This window comes from Meles meles, chromosome 8 (assembly GCF_922984935.1).
Source record: "Meles meles chromosome 8, mMelMel3.1 paternal haplotype, whole genome shotgun sequence".
NCBI lineage: Eukaryota > Metazoa > Chordata > Mammalia > Carnivora > Mustelidae > Meles > Meles meles.
The window spans coordinates 8161351-8177182 of record NC_060073.1 but is presented as its reverse complement, the minus strand read 5'-3'; the positions used below and the strand labels follow the sequence as shown (position 1 = coordinate 8177182).

At 42.4% G+C, this 15832-nt stretch overlaps 1 protein-coding gene across 2 annotated transcripts in view; it reads left to right on the top strand.

Moving 5' to 3' along the window:
• The window catches only part of RTN3 (reticulon 3), a 66411-nt gene that overhangs the window by 47065 nt on the left and 3514 nt on the right, over positions 1 to 15832 (top strand). For both annotated transcript variants that reach the window (XM_046014693.1, XM_046014694.1), the window contains 5 exons: positions 9075 to 9282; positions 11808 to 11946; positions 12400 to 12469; positions 13376 to 13422; positions 15251 to 15309. In XM_046014693.1, the coding sequence (XP_045870649.1) occupies positions 9075 to 9282; positions 11808 to 11946; positions 12400 to 12469; positions 13376 to 13422; positions 15251 to 15309 (523 nt within the window). The remainder of the gene's footprint in view (positions 1 to 9074; positions 9283 to 11807; positions 11947 to 12399; positions 12470 to 13375; positions 13423 to 15250; positions 15310 to 15832) is intronic.

The following is a 15832-nucleotide window of genomic DNA, read 5'->3' as shown; positions in this document are numbered from 1 at the left end:
CCTTTATTATCCTTTAAATGTCTGTGGAATCCGTAGTGATGTTACCTCTCTCATTCTTGGTACTAGCAGTTTTTTTACTCTTTCACCTTTTCTTGATCAATCTGGTTAGTTTTATCTGTTCTACTGATACTCTCAAAGAACTGTGGCTTCATTAATTTTCTCTGTTATTTTTCTGTTACTTGTTTCACTGATGTCTGCTCTGATTTTTTAAAAAAGATTTTATTTACTTATTTGAGAGAGAGAGAGAGAGCATGAGCAGGAGGAAGGGCAGAGAAACAAGCAGACTCCCCACTGAACAGGAATCCTGACAGGGAGCTCAATCCCAGAACCCTGAGATTCTGACCTGAACTGAAGTCATTCAACTGACTGAGCTACCCCAGTTCCTTGATGTCTGCTCTGATTTTTCCTATTTACGTTCTTCTGTTTCTTGGGGTTCAGGTTCTTTTTCTAGTTTTTTAGGCTTGCAGCTAAGAGCATTCATTTGCTATCTTCTTTGTTAATACAGATACTTTCATACCATATATTACTTTAGTTGGATCCCACAAGTTTTTTTGTTGGTGGTGGGTTTTTGTTCGGTTTTTTGTTTTTTGTTTTTGTTTTTTTTTTTTTGTAGATTCCACAAGTTTTTAGTTTCATTCAGTTAAAAACACTTTCTAATTTCCCTGTTGATTTCCTCTTTGATTTGTTTGGAAGTGTGTTTAGTTTACAAATAATGAAGGTTTCCCCAATTATCTTTCTTTCCGAATATCTTTTGTTATAGTTTTAATACAATTACCTTGTAGTCAGAAAACATAAAAGTGACTTGAATCCTTTAAAATGTTTTGGGGGTGCCTGGTGGCTCAGTGGGCTATGTGCCTGGCTCTTGATTTTGGCTCAGGTCATGATCTCAGGGTCATGAGATCAAGCCCCATGTCAGGTTCCACGCTTGGCATGGAGTCTGCTTGAGGTTCTCTTTCTCCTTCTGCCTCTGTCCCTCCCTCGCCTTGCACGTGGGCGTGTGTGCTCTCCCTCTCTCTCAAAATAAATCTTTAAATGTATCAGGACTGTTTCATGGCCCAGGATTTGGTTTAACTTGGTGAATGTTCTACATATCCTTGACTGTATATTCTGCTGCTGTTATGCGGAGTGTTCTATAAATGTCGAGGTCAGATTGGTTAATAGTGTTTGTCTTCTATATTTTTATTAATTTTTCTATCTACTTTCTATCTTCTTGAGAGAGGGACACTGAAATTCCTAACATAGATATTATACCTTTATTGAGATATAATTCACATATACTATATATGTAAATGGATTTATATAATATATATTAAATGTATATAATTTATACATAAAATCCATTTAAAATGTACAACTGAATGTTTTTTATCATCACTATCCAATTTTAGAACATTTTAGTCCCCCTACAGAAAAGAAACCCCATACTCATTAGCACTCACTCCGCATTTCCCACCAGCACCGCCACAGCCCTAAACAACAACTAACCGTATTGCCTGTGCCTATTGATTTGCTTATACCGGATATTTTATATAAGTGGAATCATGCAATATATGGTCTCTTATAATTGGATTCTTTCACTTAGCCTGATGTTTTCAAATTTTAGCCATGTCGTAGCAGGTAGCGTTAGAACCTTTTTATTGCCGTGTAATAATTACATTGTATGGCTATATACTACATTTTATTCATCTGTTCATCAGTTGATGGACATTTGGATTGTTTTCCCTTTCCGGTTGTTGCGAATAATGTTTCCGATAAATACTAGTGTACACAAATTTCTGTGTTGTTGTATGTTTTTATTTCTTTCCTTTTTTTTTTAAGATTTATTTATTTGACAGGCAGGGATCACAAGTAGGCAGAGAGGCAGGCAGAGAGAGAGAGAGGAGGAAGCAGGCTCCCAGCCAAGCAGAGAGCCCGATGCGGGGCTCGATCCCAGGACCCTGGGATCATGACCTGAGCTGAAGGCAGAGGCTTTAACCCGCTGAGCCACCCAGGCGCCCCATGTTTTTATTTCTTGAGCATTTGCCTTAGAGTGGAAATGCTGGGTCATATAGCAACTATGTTAGCTTTTTGAGGAACTGCCAAACTGTTCTTCCAAGTGGCTGCCCCATTCTTCATTCCCGCTAAGAATGCAGGAGGGTTCCAGTTTCTCCGTGTCCTTGCCAGTCGTTGTTACCGTATTCTCCATGGAAACTGTCCTGGTGGGTTCATTGTGGTTTCGATTTGTACTTCCCTAATGACAGATGATGTGGAGCTTCTTTTTATGTGCTTGTTGGGCATTTGTAGTCTTTGGAGAATTGTCTGTTCACATCCCTTGTTTATTTTTCAGTTGGGCTACTTTTTAATTATTGAGCTTTGTAATTCTTTATATATTCTTACTATTATATTTTGGACACAAATACCTTATATACATAATTTGCAAATATATTCTCTCACTTTCTGACTTGCGTCGCTTTCTTGGGACCATGTACAGCACAAAGTAGTTCTGGTTCGCGCTGCTTCTCTGGTGTTTGCCACTTGCGCTTTTGGTTGGTTCGCCACTGCCTGACCCAGTGTCACAAAGATTCACTCCTGTTTTCTTTTTTTTAAGATCTTACATATTTATTTGACATAAAAAGAGCACACAAGTGGGGGGGCAGATGCAGAGGGAGAAGCAGGCTCCCCACTGAGCGGGGAGCCCAAGGCGGGGCTCAATCCCAGGACCCCGAGATCATGACCTGAACTGAACGCAGACACTTAACCAACTGAGCCACGCAGGCTCCCCTCCTGTTTTCTTTTTTATGTTTTTATTTTAATTCCGGTTAGTTAACATACAGTACAGTACAGTGTTATATATTAGTTTCAGGTGTACAGTACAGCAATTCGGCAGTTCTGTGCATCTCCGGTGCTCATCACGAGCACATTCCTTCATTTCCAGCACCTATTTCACTCCCGTTTTCTTCTAAGAGTTTTAAGATAGCTTCTCACTTTTCTGAAACAACCATTTATCTTTTTCTTCTTCCGTAAACCTTCTTCACCGCCTTGCCCCCACCTCGGCTGGTAACCTCAGAAAGAAATCCCTCTTCCCGCAGTCTTCACATCTTCACATCTCCGAGTTGGCCTGTGCCCCTCATCCTCTTCGCTGCTCTAACAAGGATCAGCCCCTTCATCTGGGCTCTGGATCTCTTTCCTGCCTTTCTCCTAACTACTTCTTCTGCCCCCTTCGGCCTCTTTCTGTTTGTGTCCTCATATAAGCATGCTTTAGTGTTTCCCATCTTTGAAAAGCTTTCCCTTGGCCCAAATGTCCCTACTCCCCTTCACAGCCAGACTTCATAGGCATTTTCTCTCACACGGCCTCCACATCTCACCACTAATTCCTCTTCCGCTCCCTCCAATTGCTTGTGTTCATATCACTCCACTGAACAGCTTTTTTTTTTTTTTTTTTAAGATTTTATTTTATTTTGATAGAAAGAGAGCATGAATGAGGAGGGGCAGAAGGAGAGAGAATCCCAGTCTCAGGACCCTGACTGAGATCATGACCTGAGCCTAAGTCAAGAGTTGGGCGCCCAACTCACTGAGCCACCCAGGTGCCTCTGCACTGAATAGTTTTGAGCATCAGCTTCTCTCCATATTGCCAAGTCCACGGTTACCTTTTTCCTTATTCAAGCTCTGCAGAATTCGCCAGTTTCCACACCTTCTCCTCAACGTACCTCTCTCCCCACTTCTATGATACCATACTCTCCTAGTTCTCCCCTCCCTCCCTGGTGTTTGCTTCTGTTTCCTTCCACTAGCTCCTCTGGTTTTACTCCGTTACTAAACATCAGAGTGCCATTGAATTAAGACCTGGGCTGCCTTCCCTATCAATCGTAGGTAACCTCGTCCATTTTTTATGACTTTTAAGTATTATTTGTGTGCTGGTGAAGTCCAGATGTATATTTCCTGCTCAGACTTGTCCTATGTGCTGTGCACCGGTGGACCTAACTGCTTTCTTTAGCTATGGATATCTCGAACATCCATCCCAAAATTAAAATTCTCTGTACTCTGCTCTTCCTTACCCCATCTCATTAAATGACACCACAGCCATCTATTGTGTCCCACATTTAGTCCACCACCAGGTTCTGCCTATTCTGCCTCCAAAATCTGTCCACTCTTTTCCATCCTGAGTGCCCCCATCCTAATCTAAATGACCATCATCTTGCACTTGAACCTCCGTGTTAGCCTCCTTATGGTCTCTCTGCCTATACTGTTGCCTACCCCAACCCATTTTCTATGCAGTAGAAGTGTCCCCTCTTTTAAAAATACAATATACCATGTTATTCTCCTGCTTGACCTTTAGTGGCTTCCCATTTCACCTGAAGTTAAAATCCAAGCTTCTTACCTTGCTTTATGAAAGTACTCTATGATCTAGCTCTTGCCAGTCTCCAGCCATGTCACATCCTCTGGCTTTTTGCGTGGCCAGCTCCTTCTCATTTTTCGTATCTCACTTTTCATGTCACTCCTCCAAAGAGCCTTTTCCTGACCGCTAGATCCAGTTGTTCCTGTGAACTCACACATTACTCTCATCATGGCACAGTGGATTCAAATCCTTGTGGGCCTCTTGTACAGGTGACACTCAGCTTGCTGTTATTCATGCCTCTCTTTGCGCCTGGAAAGTAAGGATCTTGTTTACCTTGTTCACTGTTGTATTATATTCCCAGTGCCTAGTACTTGCCTGGCACATGGTAGGCACTTAAGCTTGCTGAGAGAGGCAGGGAGCCTGATGTGGGGCTCCATCCCAGGACCTTGGGATTATGACCTGATCCAAAGGAGACACTTAACTGACTGAGCCATCAGGTGCCCCCTTGCCATTTTCTTCATGTGTTTTGTTCTCCTAACTCACCCTTGACAATCAGAGGACAGCGCTTCCAGACTGTGCCAAGTTCCTTTCTTTGGTATTGTACTGTATTGTGTACTCAGATCCTTGGTCCACTGTACTTGATGGGCTCCAGGTGTAGAACCTTGGCCTCTGTGAGAGGAAACGAATGCAGACTGTGGTTAATTAGCCCACGCTTTAAGCACTTAACAGCAGATCTGAAGAAAAATAAAGCAGAATAAGGAGATGGAGTGTGATCAAAGGAGGGGTCCGTTCAGTGGGATGGGCAGTCTGAGGGCAGTATCCCATGAACCAGGACCCAAATGAGATGAAGGAGCAAGTCAAGTGACATTGTGGAGGAAAAGCATCCCAGACCGAGGTTTGAGGGATTAACCAGCCTTTCCTTTCCCTCTGTTAGAGCCCCTTTAATCAGTGGCCTTTTCTAGGGACCATAATTCTACCATTGAGCTTTTTAAAAAAAGATTTTATTTATTTGACAGAGAGATCACAAGTAAGCAGAAGCAGGCAGAGAGAGAGGAGGAAGCAGACTCCGGAGCTCAATCCCAGGACCCCGAGATCATGACCTGAGCCAAAGGCAGAGGCTTAACCCACTGAGCCACCCAGGTGCCCCTCTACCATTGATTTTTAAGGCCCAGCGTGGGACTTCTGTACTGTTGTGCAGGTTGTGTACTGCACACCTCTATGGGACATGATTCAATTATGTTATCACTGTAGGTTTCACTGTTCCTTCCGATGGTCTTCCAGCAGATGGCAGCAAGGTTCATGAAGACAGGGTGGCTTTTGCTAATCCAGATTTGTGTACATTGAGGTTTTTTTCTCTCCGGGCCCCAATCTTACCCTGTAAGCTTTTCTTTTTTCTTTTTCTGTCTTTCTTTCAAATTTTTTTTAATTTTTTTTTTTTTTTTTTTTTTTAATATGACAGAGAGCACTAGTAGGCAAAGAGGCAGGCAGAGAGAGAGAGGAGGAAGCAGGCTCCCCGCCAAATCAGAGAGCCCAGTGCGGGACTCGATCCCAGGACCCTGGGATCACGACCTGAGCCGAAGGCAGTAGATTAACCCACTGAGCCACCCAGGCGCCCTCTTTCAAATATTTTAAACTTAAAGAATTCCAAGTATAGTACAAAAAACTCCCACATAACCTTCATTCCAGTTCACCAGTTGTTAATATTTGCCTATTTTTTGCTTTATTTCTCCCACCTCCTCTCCATAGATACATGTTTTTTTTTTCTTTCTTTTCTGTGTTTTTTTTTTTTAAGATTTTATTTATTTATTTGAGAGAAAGACAAGAGAGCACAAGCAGGGCAGAGGGAGAGGGACAGGCAGACTCGTGGCTGAACAGGGAGCCCAACATGGGTCTTGAAGCCAGGATGCTGAGATCATGACCCGAGATGAAGGCAGACACTTAACTAACTGAGCCACCCAGGCACCTGATACATGTTTTTTCCTGAACTATTTAAGAGCTGATTGCAAACATCCTGCCCCTTCACACCCCTTTCCACTTTGGAGTATTTGTATTTGTCTTCTTTTTGGGGTTGTTGGGTTTTTTTAAGATTTTATTTATTTATTTGACAGAGATAACAAGTAGGCAGAGGCAGGCAGAGAGAGGAGGGCGGAAGCAGGCTCATCACTGAGCAGAGAACCCGATGTGGGGCTCGATCCCAGGACCCTGAGATCAGGACCCGAGGTGAAGGCAGAGGCTTAACCCACTGAGACACCCAGGCGCCCCGTCTTTGTTTTTGAGCAAGAATTTTTTTCAAGAATTTACATAGCCACAGTGCACTTACCATATTTAGGAAGTTTAATATTGATACCATATAGCTGACCCTTGAACATCACGGTAACAGGCACTGAGCGCCATGTAGTCAAAAATTCACATATAACTTTGATTCTCCAAAACCGTAACTACTAATCGCATACTGTTAACCAGAAGCCTTACCGCTAACGCGGACGGTCAGCTAACGCACATTGTGTATGTTCTGTGCACTGTGTACTGTATGCTCAGAGTAAGCCAGAGAAAAGAAAATGTCATTACGAAAGTCAAAAGGAGAAAAAATACATTTACCAGTGCTATACTGTATTTATTGGGAAAATCCATGAAAATGAGCCCTGCGGTTCAAGCACCTGTTGTTGAAGGATCACCTGTGCTTTTGTCAGTTACGTAGTCCATGTCCAGATTCTGTCGCCGTCCCAGTGGTGTCCTTTACAGCCGTTTTTACCCCTTTATCCAGTGTTCAGTCTGCAGTCCTCGCACGTGACGTTTATGTGTTCTCAAATCTTATCTCCTTCATTTTTTGCTATTTTTTATTAAAGAATAATTAAGTACAGTGTCGCATACCGGTGTGCAGAGTAATGGTTCAGCAGTGCTGTGCATTAGTCGGCGCTCGGCGCAGTAAGTGCCCACTCCAGATCCCCTTCACCTTTCCCCCCGCCCCCACCTCCCTCTGCAAGCAGCAGTGTGTTCCCTGTAGTTAAGAGTCGGCTTTGTCTCTTTCCTTTGTTCACGTGTGTATTACTTTCCACATGTGGACGAAATCATAGGGTATTTGTCTCTGTTTGACTTACATCACCTAAGGTTGTACCCTCTGCGTCCATCCATGTTGTGAATTTCTCAGTCTGGGTTTTCTGGTGTTTTATTAGATCTTGGTCTGGTTATTGGCAAGAATACCACAGAAGTGATGTTGTGTCCTCGGTGCATTCCACCAAAGAGGCACATGGTTATCTGTTCCATTGGGAAGCATTCTGTGTTGAAACTGTGCTTGTGGTCTTAGGAGCGGTGACGTCTATACACTTAGACTCTCTGACTGTAGGAATCCCACTTAGTATTTGCTCTCCTAAGAAGGCGGCACTCCATTCAGCTTTCTGTCCCACCAGGTGAGCCTGATTTGCCTCCCAGCTCTCTTTGCATTCCGGTCAGGAATCATATGCCTCTTACTTCTCCCAGTGCCACATCCCTTCGCTGGACTCTCTCGGCCAGGGACTGTTTCTTCTGTACAGTCAGCAAACCTTCAGGGTGAAGGTTTCCAGTTAGGTTCTGTTGGCTCTAGCAAGGCTAGGCTTCAGAGGTGAATATTGTAGCTGGAATATGGGGAAGATCTAGGTGCCAGGGGGTCCACTTGAACAGAATCTAGTTCATTTTACCCTCAATCACAGTCTATCAACACAATATAATCAACTATAACTTGATTGTAGTTAAAATGGGAGTGTTTACTGCAGGTCATTTACAATGCTGAGCATTCTACTGCATTGGTGTCCTATAAAAACAACTCTAGGAAATAGGTGTTACTTTCTTTTACAAAAGAAAAAAAAAAGCTTTAGAATGGTTGTGTAAGAAATATGGCTAAAAATTAACCAGGATTCAAACTCCTGTCTCTCCAGCTCTAAAGCCCTTGCCCTTCTTTATGAACAGAAGAACGCTGCAAAAGGACCATTTGTGTTGAAGTTAATAACCTTCACAGATTGAAATTCAAATACAGGGTCATTGCTAGATTGATGGTAATTACTAGCAACTTTGACACACAGTTCTTGACTCTTTAAGTAGAAGAACTTAGATTTTTCCAGTCTGGCTGTCCCTCACCACAAGACCCACTTGTCTGAGACAGTCTTGATTTATACCTATTTCCTAACAATTAGTAATAGTGTCCCCATTCATTTTCAGAGGTATTGCGGTTTAGATAATAATGTAGTTCCCTACCCACCGTCCTTCCTGCGTTCTCTTCAGATTGACAGAGAGACTGGGGTTCCATTGTAGCCAACATGAATAGAGTTTGGTTTCTTTTTATCCACCGCTCTCTTCTGCTCCCACCCAATTTATTATACGTACCTTAGCTTTGGTTTTATAGTGACCAGATGAATTTGTCACCATGGTTTGCTTAATTCAGTCAACCGTTAACAAGAGCTTATCACACTTAATTCTGCCCTTTCTGTTGAAACATTTCAAGAAATTGATACTTTATCCTGTTGTACTTCAGTAGCCATCTCTAAAAAAAAGAAGTTTATAAGTTTTTGTGAACCTGTACAGAAACCGCAGGAACCTTTTGCAGTATGAGTCCTCACTCCTGACCTACAGTTTGATTTTTATTTATCAGATTCTCTTAAGGAGGGGTGCGCCTGAGCCGCGTGTAATGTAATTACATTAGCGTGATGCTTCTCGGGTGTGCAGGACACAGCCCAAGAGCAGGCCTGGCCGCGCGGTCCCGTGTAACCTGTGTTCCCTTTTCTTTTGGCAGTGCACGACCTGATTTTCTGGCGAGATGTGAAGAAGACGGGTTTTGTCTTCGGCACCACACTGATCCTGCTGCTCTCCCTGGCAGCTTTCAGCGTCATCAGTGTGATTTCTTACCTCATCCTGGCTCTTCTCTCTGTCACCATCGGCTTCAGGGTCTACAAGTCTGTCATCCAAGCCGTACAGAAATCAGAAGAGGGCCATCCGTTCAAGTGAGTGGAAGTATCACAAGTAACACTCGCCAGTTCAGAGAAGGGGTTTGCTGGTGGGCAGGTCTGCCGATCAAACCCGACTGAGTGAAGAATTAGCCTAAGGCAGCTGATCCCTCGCAGTAAACATCAGCTAGAAGCCTTGTCTCTTCAAGAGTGACCAAGTTAGGAGCCAAGAACTTTTTGACAAACTAGGGGCTCACACTTGAATATCAAACAAGACTGTCAGAATTCCTGAGCAGGGCCTCCAGGACAGCACCCAGTTAGATGGGGTCCCAGGGACATCCTTAAGTTCCCTATTATAATTAACTATTTTTGTTTTGGTTCTGATTTTTTTAAACATTTTTTATTTAAATTCAGCTAATTAACATACAGTATATCATTAGTTTCAGAGGTAGAGTTCATTGATTCATCAGTCTTATATAACACCCAGTGCTCATTACATCACATGCCCTCTTTAATATCCAACACCCAGCTACCCCATCTCCCGGCCCCTCCTTTCCATATAGGCAAACCTTAAAACAACTTTGAAATCTCAGTATTGAGGCTGTGCTCTTGGCAGTATCATAATTTGATGTGTTTGCTCTTAGTTTTATTACTGATTTCCTTCTTGTCTCTCCTTTAGTTTTCTAGCGCCCCCCCCCCCCCCCGCCCTTTAGTTTTCTTAATACCAGGAGCAAGTCTTGAGGTCAGCAGGTCATGCATTTCTAGAATCCACTTGCTAGCTATTCTGACTGTGTAGTAACTTTATTTTTTTTTAAAGATTTTACTTATTTGACAGAGAAAGATCACAAGTAGGCAGAGAGAGAGAGAGAAAAACAGTCTTCCCGATGAGCAAAGAGCCTGATGCGGGGTTCGATCCCAGGACCCTGAGATCATGACCTGAGCCAAAGGCAGCAGCTTAACCCACTGAGCCACCCAGGTACCCCTGTGTTGTAACTTTAACAAATGTTTTCCTCACACTTTTCCTCTTGGAAATCTTCACCCATGAACAGTTGAATATTTGCGAATGAATATTCGCAAATGGCAGTTTTTTTTCAAAACCTTTTTCTTATAGGGAGAGAAACTCTTCTGTGACCTCTCAAGACTATGACAGAATCGGTGTCTGGCTGCAGCTCTGGTCCTTTTTTATTTTCTCTTGGTGAAAATGAAGACAATTTAAACTATATGTGGCATTTAAAAAGTTATTGCCAATTAATTTTAACAAATCAGTAGCTGTTCACTGAGTGAATAAATATGACTTTTGCCACAAGCTCAAGTGTCTTAGGGTTTTTCCTCTTGCAGGACACTGTTGTGGATCATAAAATGTGTTTGTCAAGTTGTATAAATAAGGCATCTACTTTTTTATAACTTGTATTAGGTAGTAAATACTTTCTTAATAAATAGGAAAGGAAAGCATGTCTGTTCCTTTCCTGTTTTTCCCGCAAGACGGTAGGCTCTTTAAGGCAAAAGTAGTCCTCTCTTTCCTGGTACGCCAGCGCATGACAGAGGGTCTGATACTCAGTAGGCACTCAGTGAGCACTGAGGGAATGAACAAGTCATGAGCACATGCTTACATCTCAATCCTGTAGTGCATCTGTGAACAGAACCCGAGTCTTTGTCTTTTTCTGTAGTTGTCCACCCTATCAGACTCAGTATCTCCACCCTCTTTTTTCTTTTGCTAACAAATATTTTATAATGCCTCTTTTAATGTTTTGAAATAAAATTCAGGGACACCTGGGTGGCTCAGTTGGTTAAGCGGCTGCCTTCGGCTCAGGTCATGATCCCAGCGTCCTGGAATCGAGTCCCACATCGGTCTCCTTGCTCGGAGGGGAGCCTACTTTGCCCTCTGACTCTGCCTGCTACTCTGTCTGCCTGTGCTTGCTCTCTCTCTCTCTCTCTCTGACTAATAAATAAATAAAATCTTAAAAAAATAATTAAAAAAATTCATAGATATCTATAAGCAAAATTTCAAAAATAGACTATACTTGTAATATAAAGGAATGATAAGATGGAAGGTCATTTATAGTAAAATAATACATACTCCAGTCAGTATTTAACTGCTTGGACATGACTAGACACATACACAAAACAATAGAGACACTATATACTTACACTTAGATGTGTAATCTCCAATACAGATGTGACTTTCCAAAGTGGTGTAAAATATCTTAGTAAACTTCAGCATACGCAAAATACGGTCTTTTTAGAAAATTCAGACTATGTTAAAACTGGGGGAAATATCTTATTTTTATATGTTCTGGGCTTTTGATAACTATAAATGAATATCCTATGAGGCCGTAAAAGTTATGCAGGGCATAGGACACTATTGTGTATGACTGCCCCACACTTTGCAGACATCTGGCATCTTGGCCTCTGTCTGCTGAAAGACAATGGTGCCCTCTCCCCAGCCCATGACAGCAAAAAATGCCCCTACAGATTTCTGAAATGTGCCCTTGGGAGAATTTCACATCCTAAATAACTGCTCTACTAGCAGAGATGTTCTTCTTCCGTGTCAAATGTATGACTGTTGTTTCTTCTCCTGGAAGAGCCTACCTGGATGTAGACATTACTCTGTCCTCCGAAGCTTTCCATAATTACGTGAATGCCGCCATGGTACACATCAACAGAGCCCTGAAACTCATTATTCGTCTCTTTCTGGTGGAAGATTTGGTTGACTCCTTGAAGGTCAGTTGCTTCTACAGCTTTTGGTGGTGAGGCTGAGGACAACCAGGGACTAAGTTATAAATCAGAGGAAAACCAGTAAATAGGGTTTTATCACACAAAAACAAATGTATGTTTATCTCAGCCAGCCTGTGAAAAATGGGGATAGGAGTCAGGAGAGGAGGAGACATCTCCTGCACCCGTGGAACTAAGTGCCCTCCCAGCAGGGGCAACGTCACCGACAAAAACACAGTCACAGCCTTGTCTCGGAGCTTCAGAGAACTGCGGAGTTCTCTGCTGCACCCTGCAAATGTGTGGTGCAGACGAGGTAGAACCTTCGCTGTGACATGATAACTGTGTGTGGCATACGTCCCTAAGTTCATGCAGACTTCATTGGCAAGGGGAGAACGGCATCAGTTAACCCACATTTTGCATTTTGATGGTTCCTGCGTAATCCTCTGATGTTGGCTTTCACAGCTGGCTGTCTTCATGTGGCTGATGACCTATGTTGGTGCCGTTTTCAATGGAATCACCCTTCTGATTCTCGGTAAGGTGACAAGGAAAATGTCTCCGTGCTCTTTGAAGTACAGCTAGCCCTTGAACAACACAGCTTTGAACTGTGGGATCCCACTTATACGCACATTTTTTACAGTACAGTATTGTAAATGTATTTTCCCTTGGGATTTTCTGACTAGCATTTTCTTTTCTCTGGCTTACCTTACTGTAAGAATAGAGCATATAATATACACACAAAATAATGTGTTGATTGACTGTTTGTGTTCTTGGTAACACTTCTGGCCAAGTTTTAGGGGAGTCAAAACTTATGATCCCGGCGTTCTGGGATCGAGTCCCATGTTGGGCTCCTTACTCGGCGGGGAGCCTGCTTCTCCCTCTGCCTCTGCCTGCCACTCTGTCTGCTTGTGCTCACTCTCGCTTCTCTCTCTGACAAATAAATAAAATCTTAAAAAAAAAAAAAAAGTTATGTGCAAATTTTTGACTGAACATCCCCATGACGTTCAGCAGTCATTTGTAATTGGTAAAAAGTGGGAGCCAAGAGAATGCCTGGCATGTCTCCACTCCTTCCATGTGGCCCAGCCTTTAACACCTATAAACCTTGAATTAGATGTTGGAAGAACCTGTGTTTGTGGCCATACGTTTTCTGAAAGGTCCTAACTATAAAGAAGTGTCAAAATAGAAGTAAAGGAGAGTTGCCTACATTTGTGTTAAATATAGGGTTCTTACAGAAATCATTTTCATAATTTAGAAATTATTTGTGATACAAAGAAAGCCTGTATACCTGTAGCTAACCGTCCTTGAGAGCCCTAAGTAGGATTTCTCATATTTAAGATCTGTGTTTCCCCGTATTTCATGAGGAAAATGTGTGTTACTTGGATCTTGGATCTTTTTGACTGTCTCACATGTACACTTGCCGTGTCCTATGATTCTCTTACAGCTGAACTGCTCGTTTTCAGTGTCCCCATTGTCTATGAGAAGTACAAGGTAAGCACTTGCCTGTTTTGAGCCATATATGCCTGTTGATATATGGCTAGCTTTAGTCCATTTTTTAGTTATTGAAAATTTGGAGTGATCATTTTCTTTCTTTTCCTTTCCTCTCCCTCCCTCCCGCCCGCCCTTCCTTCCTTCCTTCCTTTACTTATTTTAGAGAGAGAGTACACAAGCGGGAAGGGACAGGGGGAAGAGGAGAGAGAATCTCAAGCAGACTCCACACCCGGCTTGATCTCACGACCCTGAGATCACAGTCTGAGCTGAAACCAAGTGTAGGACCCTTAACTGACTGAGCCACCCAGGCACCCCATGAGCGATCATTTTGTAACCATTTCTGTAGTCTGAGTTTGTAAGTCAGGAGCCTGTGAGAAGTAGTGGTTTCCTGTACCAAGAGAAACTGAATGTTGAGGAGAGAGAAGGGTAGGAAGGTACATTTTTATGATTTGTTCTATGTCTTTTAAGTTTTTCATGGGGATGCATTATCCATTCAAAAAAAATAAGTTAAAAAAGGCTTAAATAAATAAAAGCTGGTGTCTGAAAAGAAATTTAAACTATCAAGGCTATTATGGGATTCCATCTGTGTGAAGAGATGATTGCTTTGTAGAATGGTGCAGCCTTGCCAGATGCTCTGAGGTGGTTCTTTATAGATTAAGTCCTCAATCAACAAACTGTATTTATACCTTTTGATATTAAATGAATTAGTCTTACCTAGGAGCCAAAACACATTTGTGCTTACAGAATATAGATTAGACAGTTTTTAGTATTTAGAAAATGCTTTACTCCAGTCTCTGTAAAGGAAATACCTAGCAAGCAAGACCTTAGCAAAAGGAATGAGAAATTTTTACTTCAACAGACTATTATAAGGCGTTTATGGCATAATTTAAAGTCTGAAACCTGAAAGGTTTTGGAGGGGGTTTTGTTTTGTTTTGTTTATGGGCTCCATGCCCAATGTGGAACCCACCACAGGGCTTGAACTGACAACCCTGAGATCAAGACCTGAGCTGAGATCAGGACTCGACTGAGCCACCCAGGCACCCCTAATACCTAATATCATGACTCGAGCCGAAGGCAGATGCTTTACCAACTGAGTCATCCAGGTGCCCCAATACCTGAAGTTTTTAAAATACACTTACGGGCGCCTGGGTGGCTCAGTGGGTTAAAGTCTGCCTTCAGCTCAGGTCATGGTCTCGGGGTCCTGGGATCAGGCCCCATATCGGGCTCTCTGCTCAGCGGGGAGCCTGCTTCCCCTTCTCTTTCTGCCTGCCTCTCTGCCTGCTTGTGATCTCTCTCTGTCAAAATAAATAAATAAAATTTTTAAAAAATAAATAAAATACGCTTAAAAACTGGGCATTATTGGGGTGGTTGGCTGGCTCAGTTGATAGAGCATCTGACTCTTGATATCATCAAGGTTGTGAGTTCAAGCCCTGTGCTGGGTGTGGAGCCTACTTAAAATAAAAAATAATAATAGATTTTTTTTTTAAAGATTTTATTTATTTATTTGACAGAGAGAGATCACAAGTAGATGGAGAGGCAGGCAGAGAGAGAGAGGGAAGCAGGTTCCCTGCTGAGCAGAGAGCCCCATGCGGGGACTCAATCCCAGGACCCTGAGATCATGACCCGAGCCGAAGGCAGCGGCTTAACCCACAGAGCCACCCAGGCACTCCAAAAAATAATAATAGATTTTTAAAACTGACATTATTTTCATTCCCCAGAATATACAATAGCGTTTTTAAGAAATGGTTAAACTAGATAACAACATTATTTTCAGGAAAATTATTAATCTGTGTGTTGCCATAACTGAGTCTCTTCTCTTTCCTTAAAGACCCAGATTGATCACTATGTTGGCATTGCCCGTGATCAGACCAAGTCGATTGTTGAAAAGTAAGTATGCTTTAGTTCCACGCTTTATCAGAATGTGTGCTTTTCTTGCCCAGTTATTTTTGGCCTCCTCTCTAAAATACAGACTCAAAGAAAGGAATCTTGATCCTGAAGAAAAATGTTGGTTAATAGTTTGATTTTTACTACAAATTATTTCATCCTGCTTCCTTAAAAAACGTGCTTTGTGTCTTAGATTAAAAAGGAACTGTGGAATTAGAACCTTTGCCTTTCTGACTTGGCCTTTGTAAGTGTCTGAAGATACCCACCCACATTAATCAATTTTAAGCCAAATTCGTCCTTCCTTTTTCAGAAATAAGAGGTTTGGGGGTTTTTTGTTTGTTTGTTTTGTTTTTTAGATTTTATTTATTTATTTGACAGAGACACCATAAGAGAGGGAACACAAGCAGGGGGAGTGGGAGAGGAAGAAGCAGGCTTTCCGCTGAGCAGGGAACCCGATGTGGGGCTTGATCCCAGGCCCTGGGATCACCACCTGAGCCAAAGGCGGATGCTTAACGACTGAGCCACC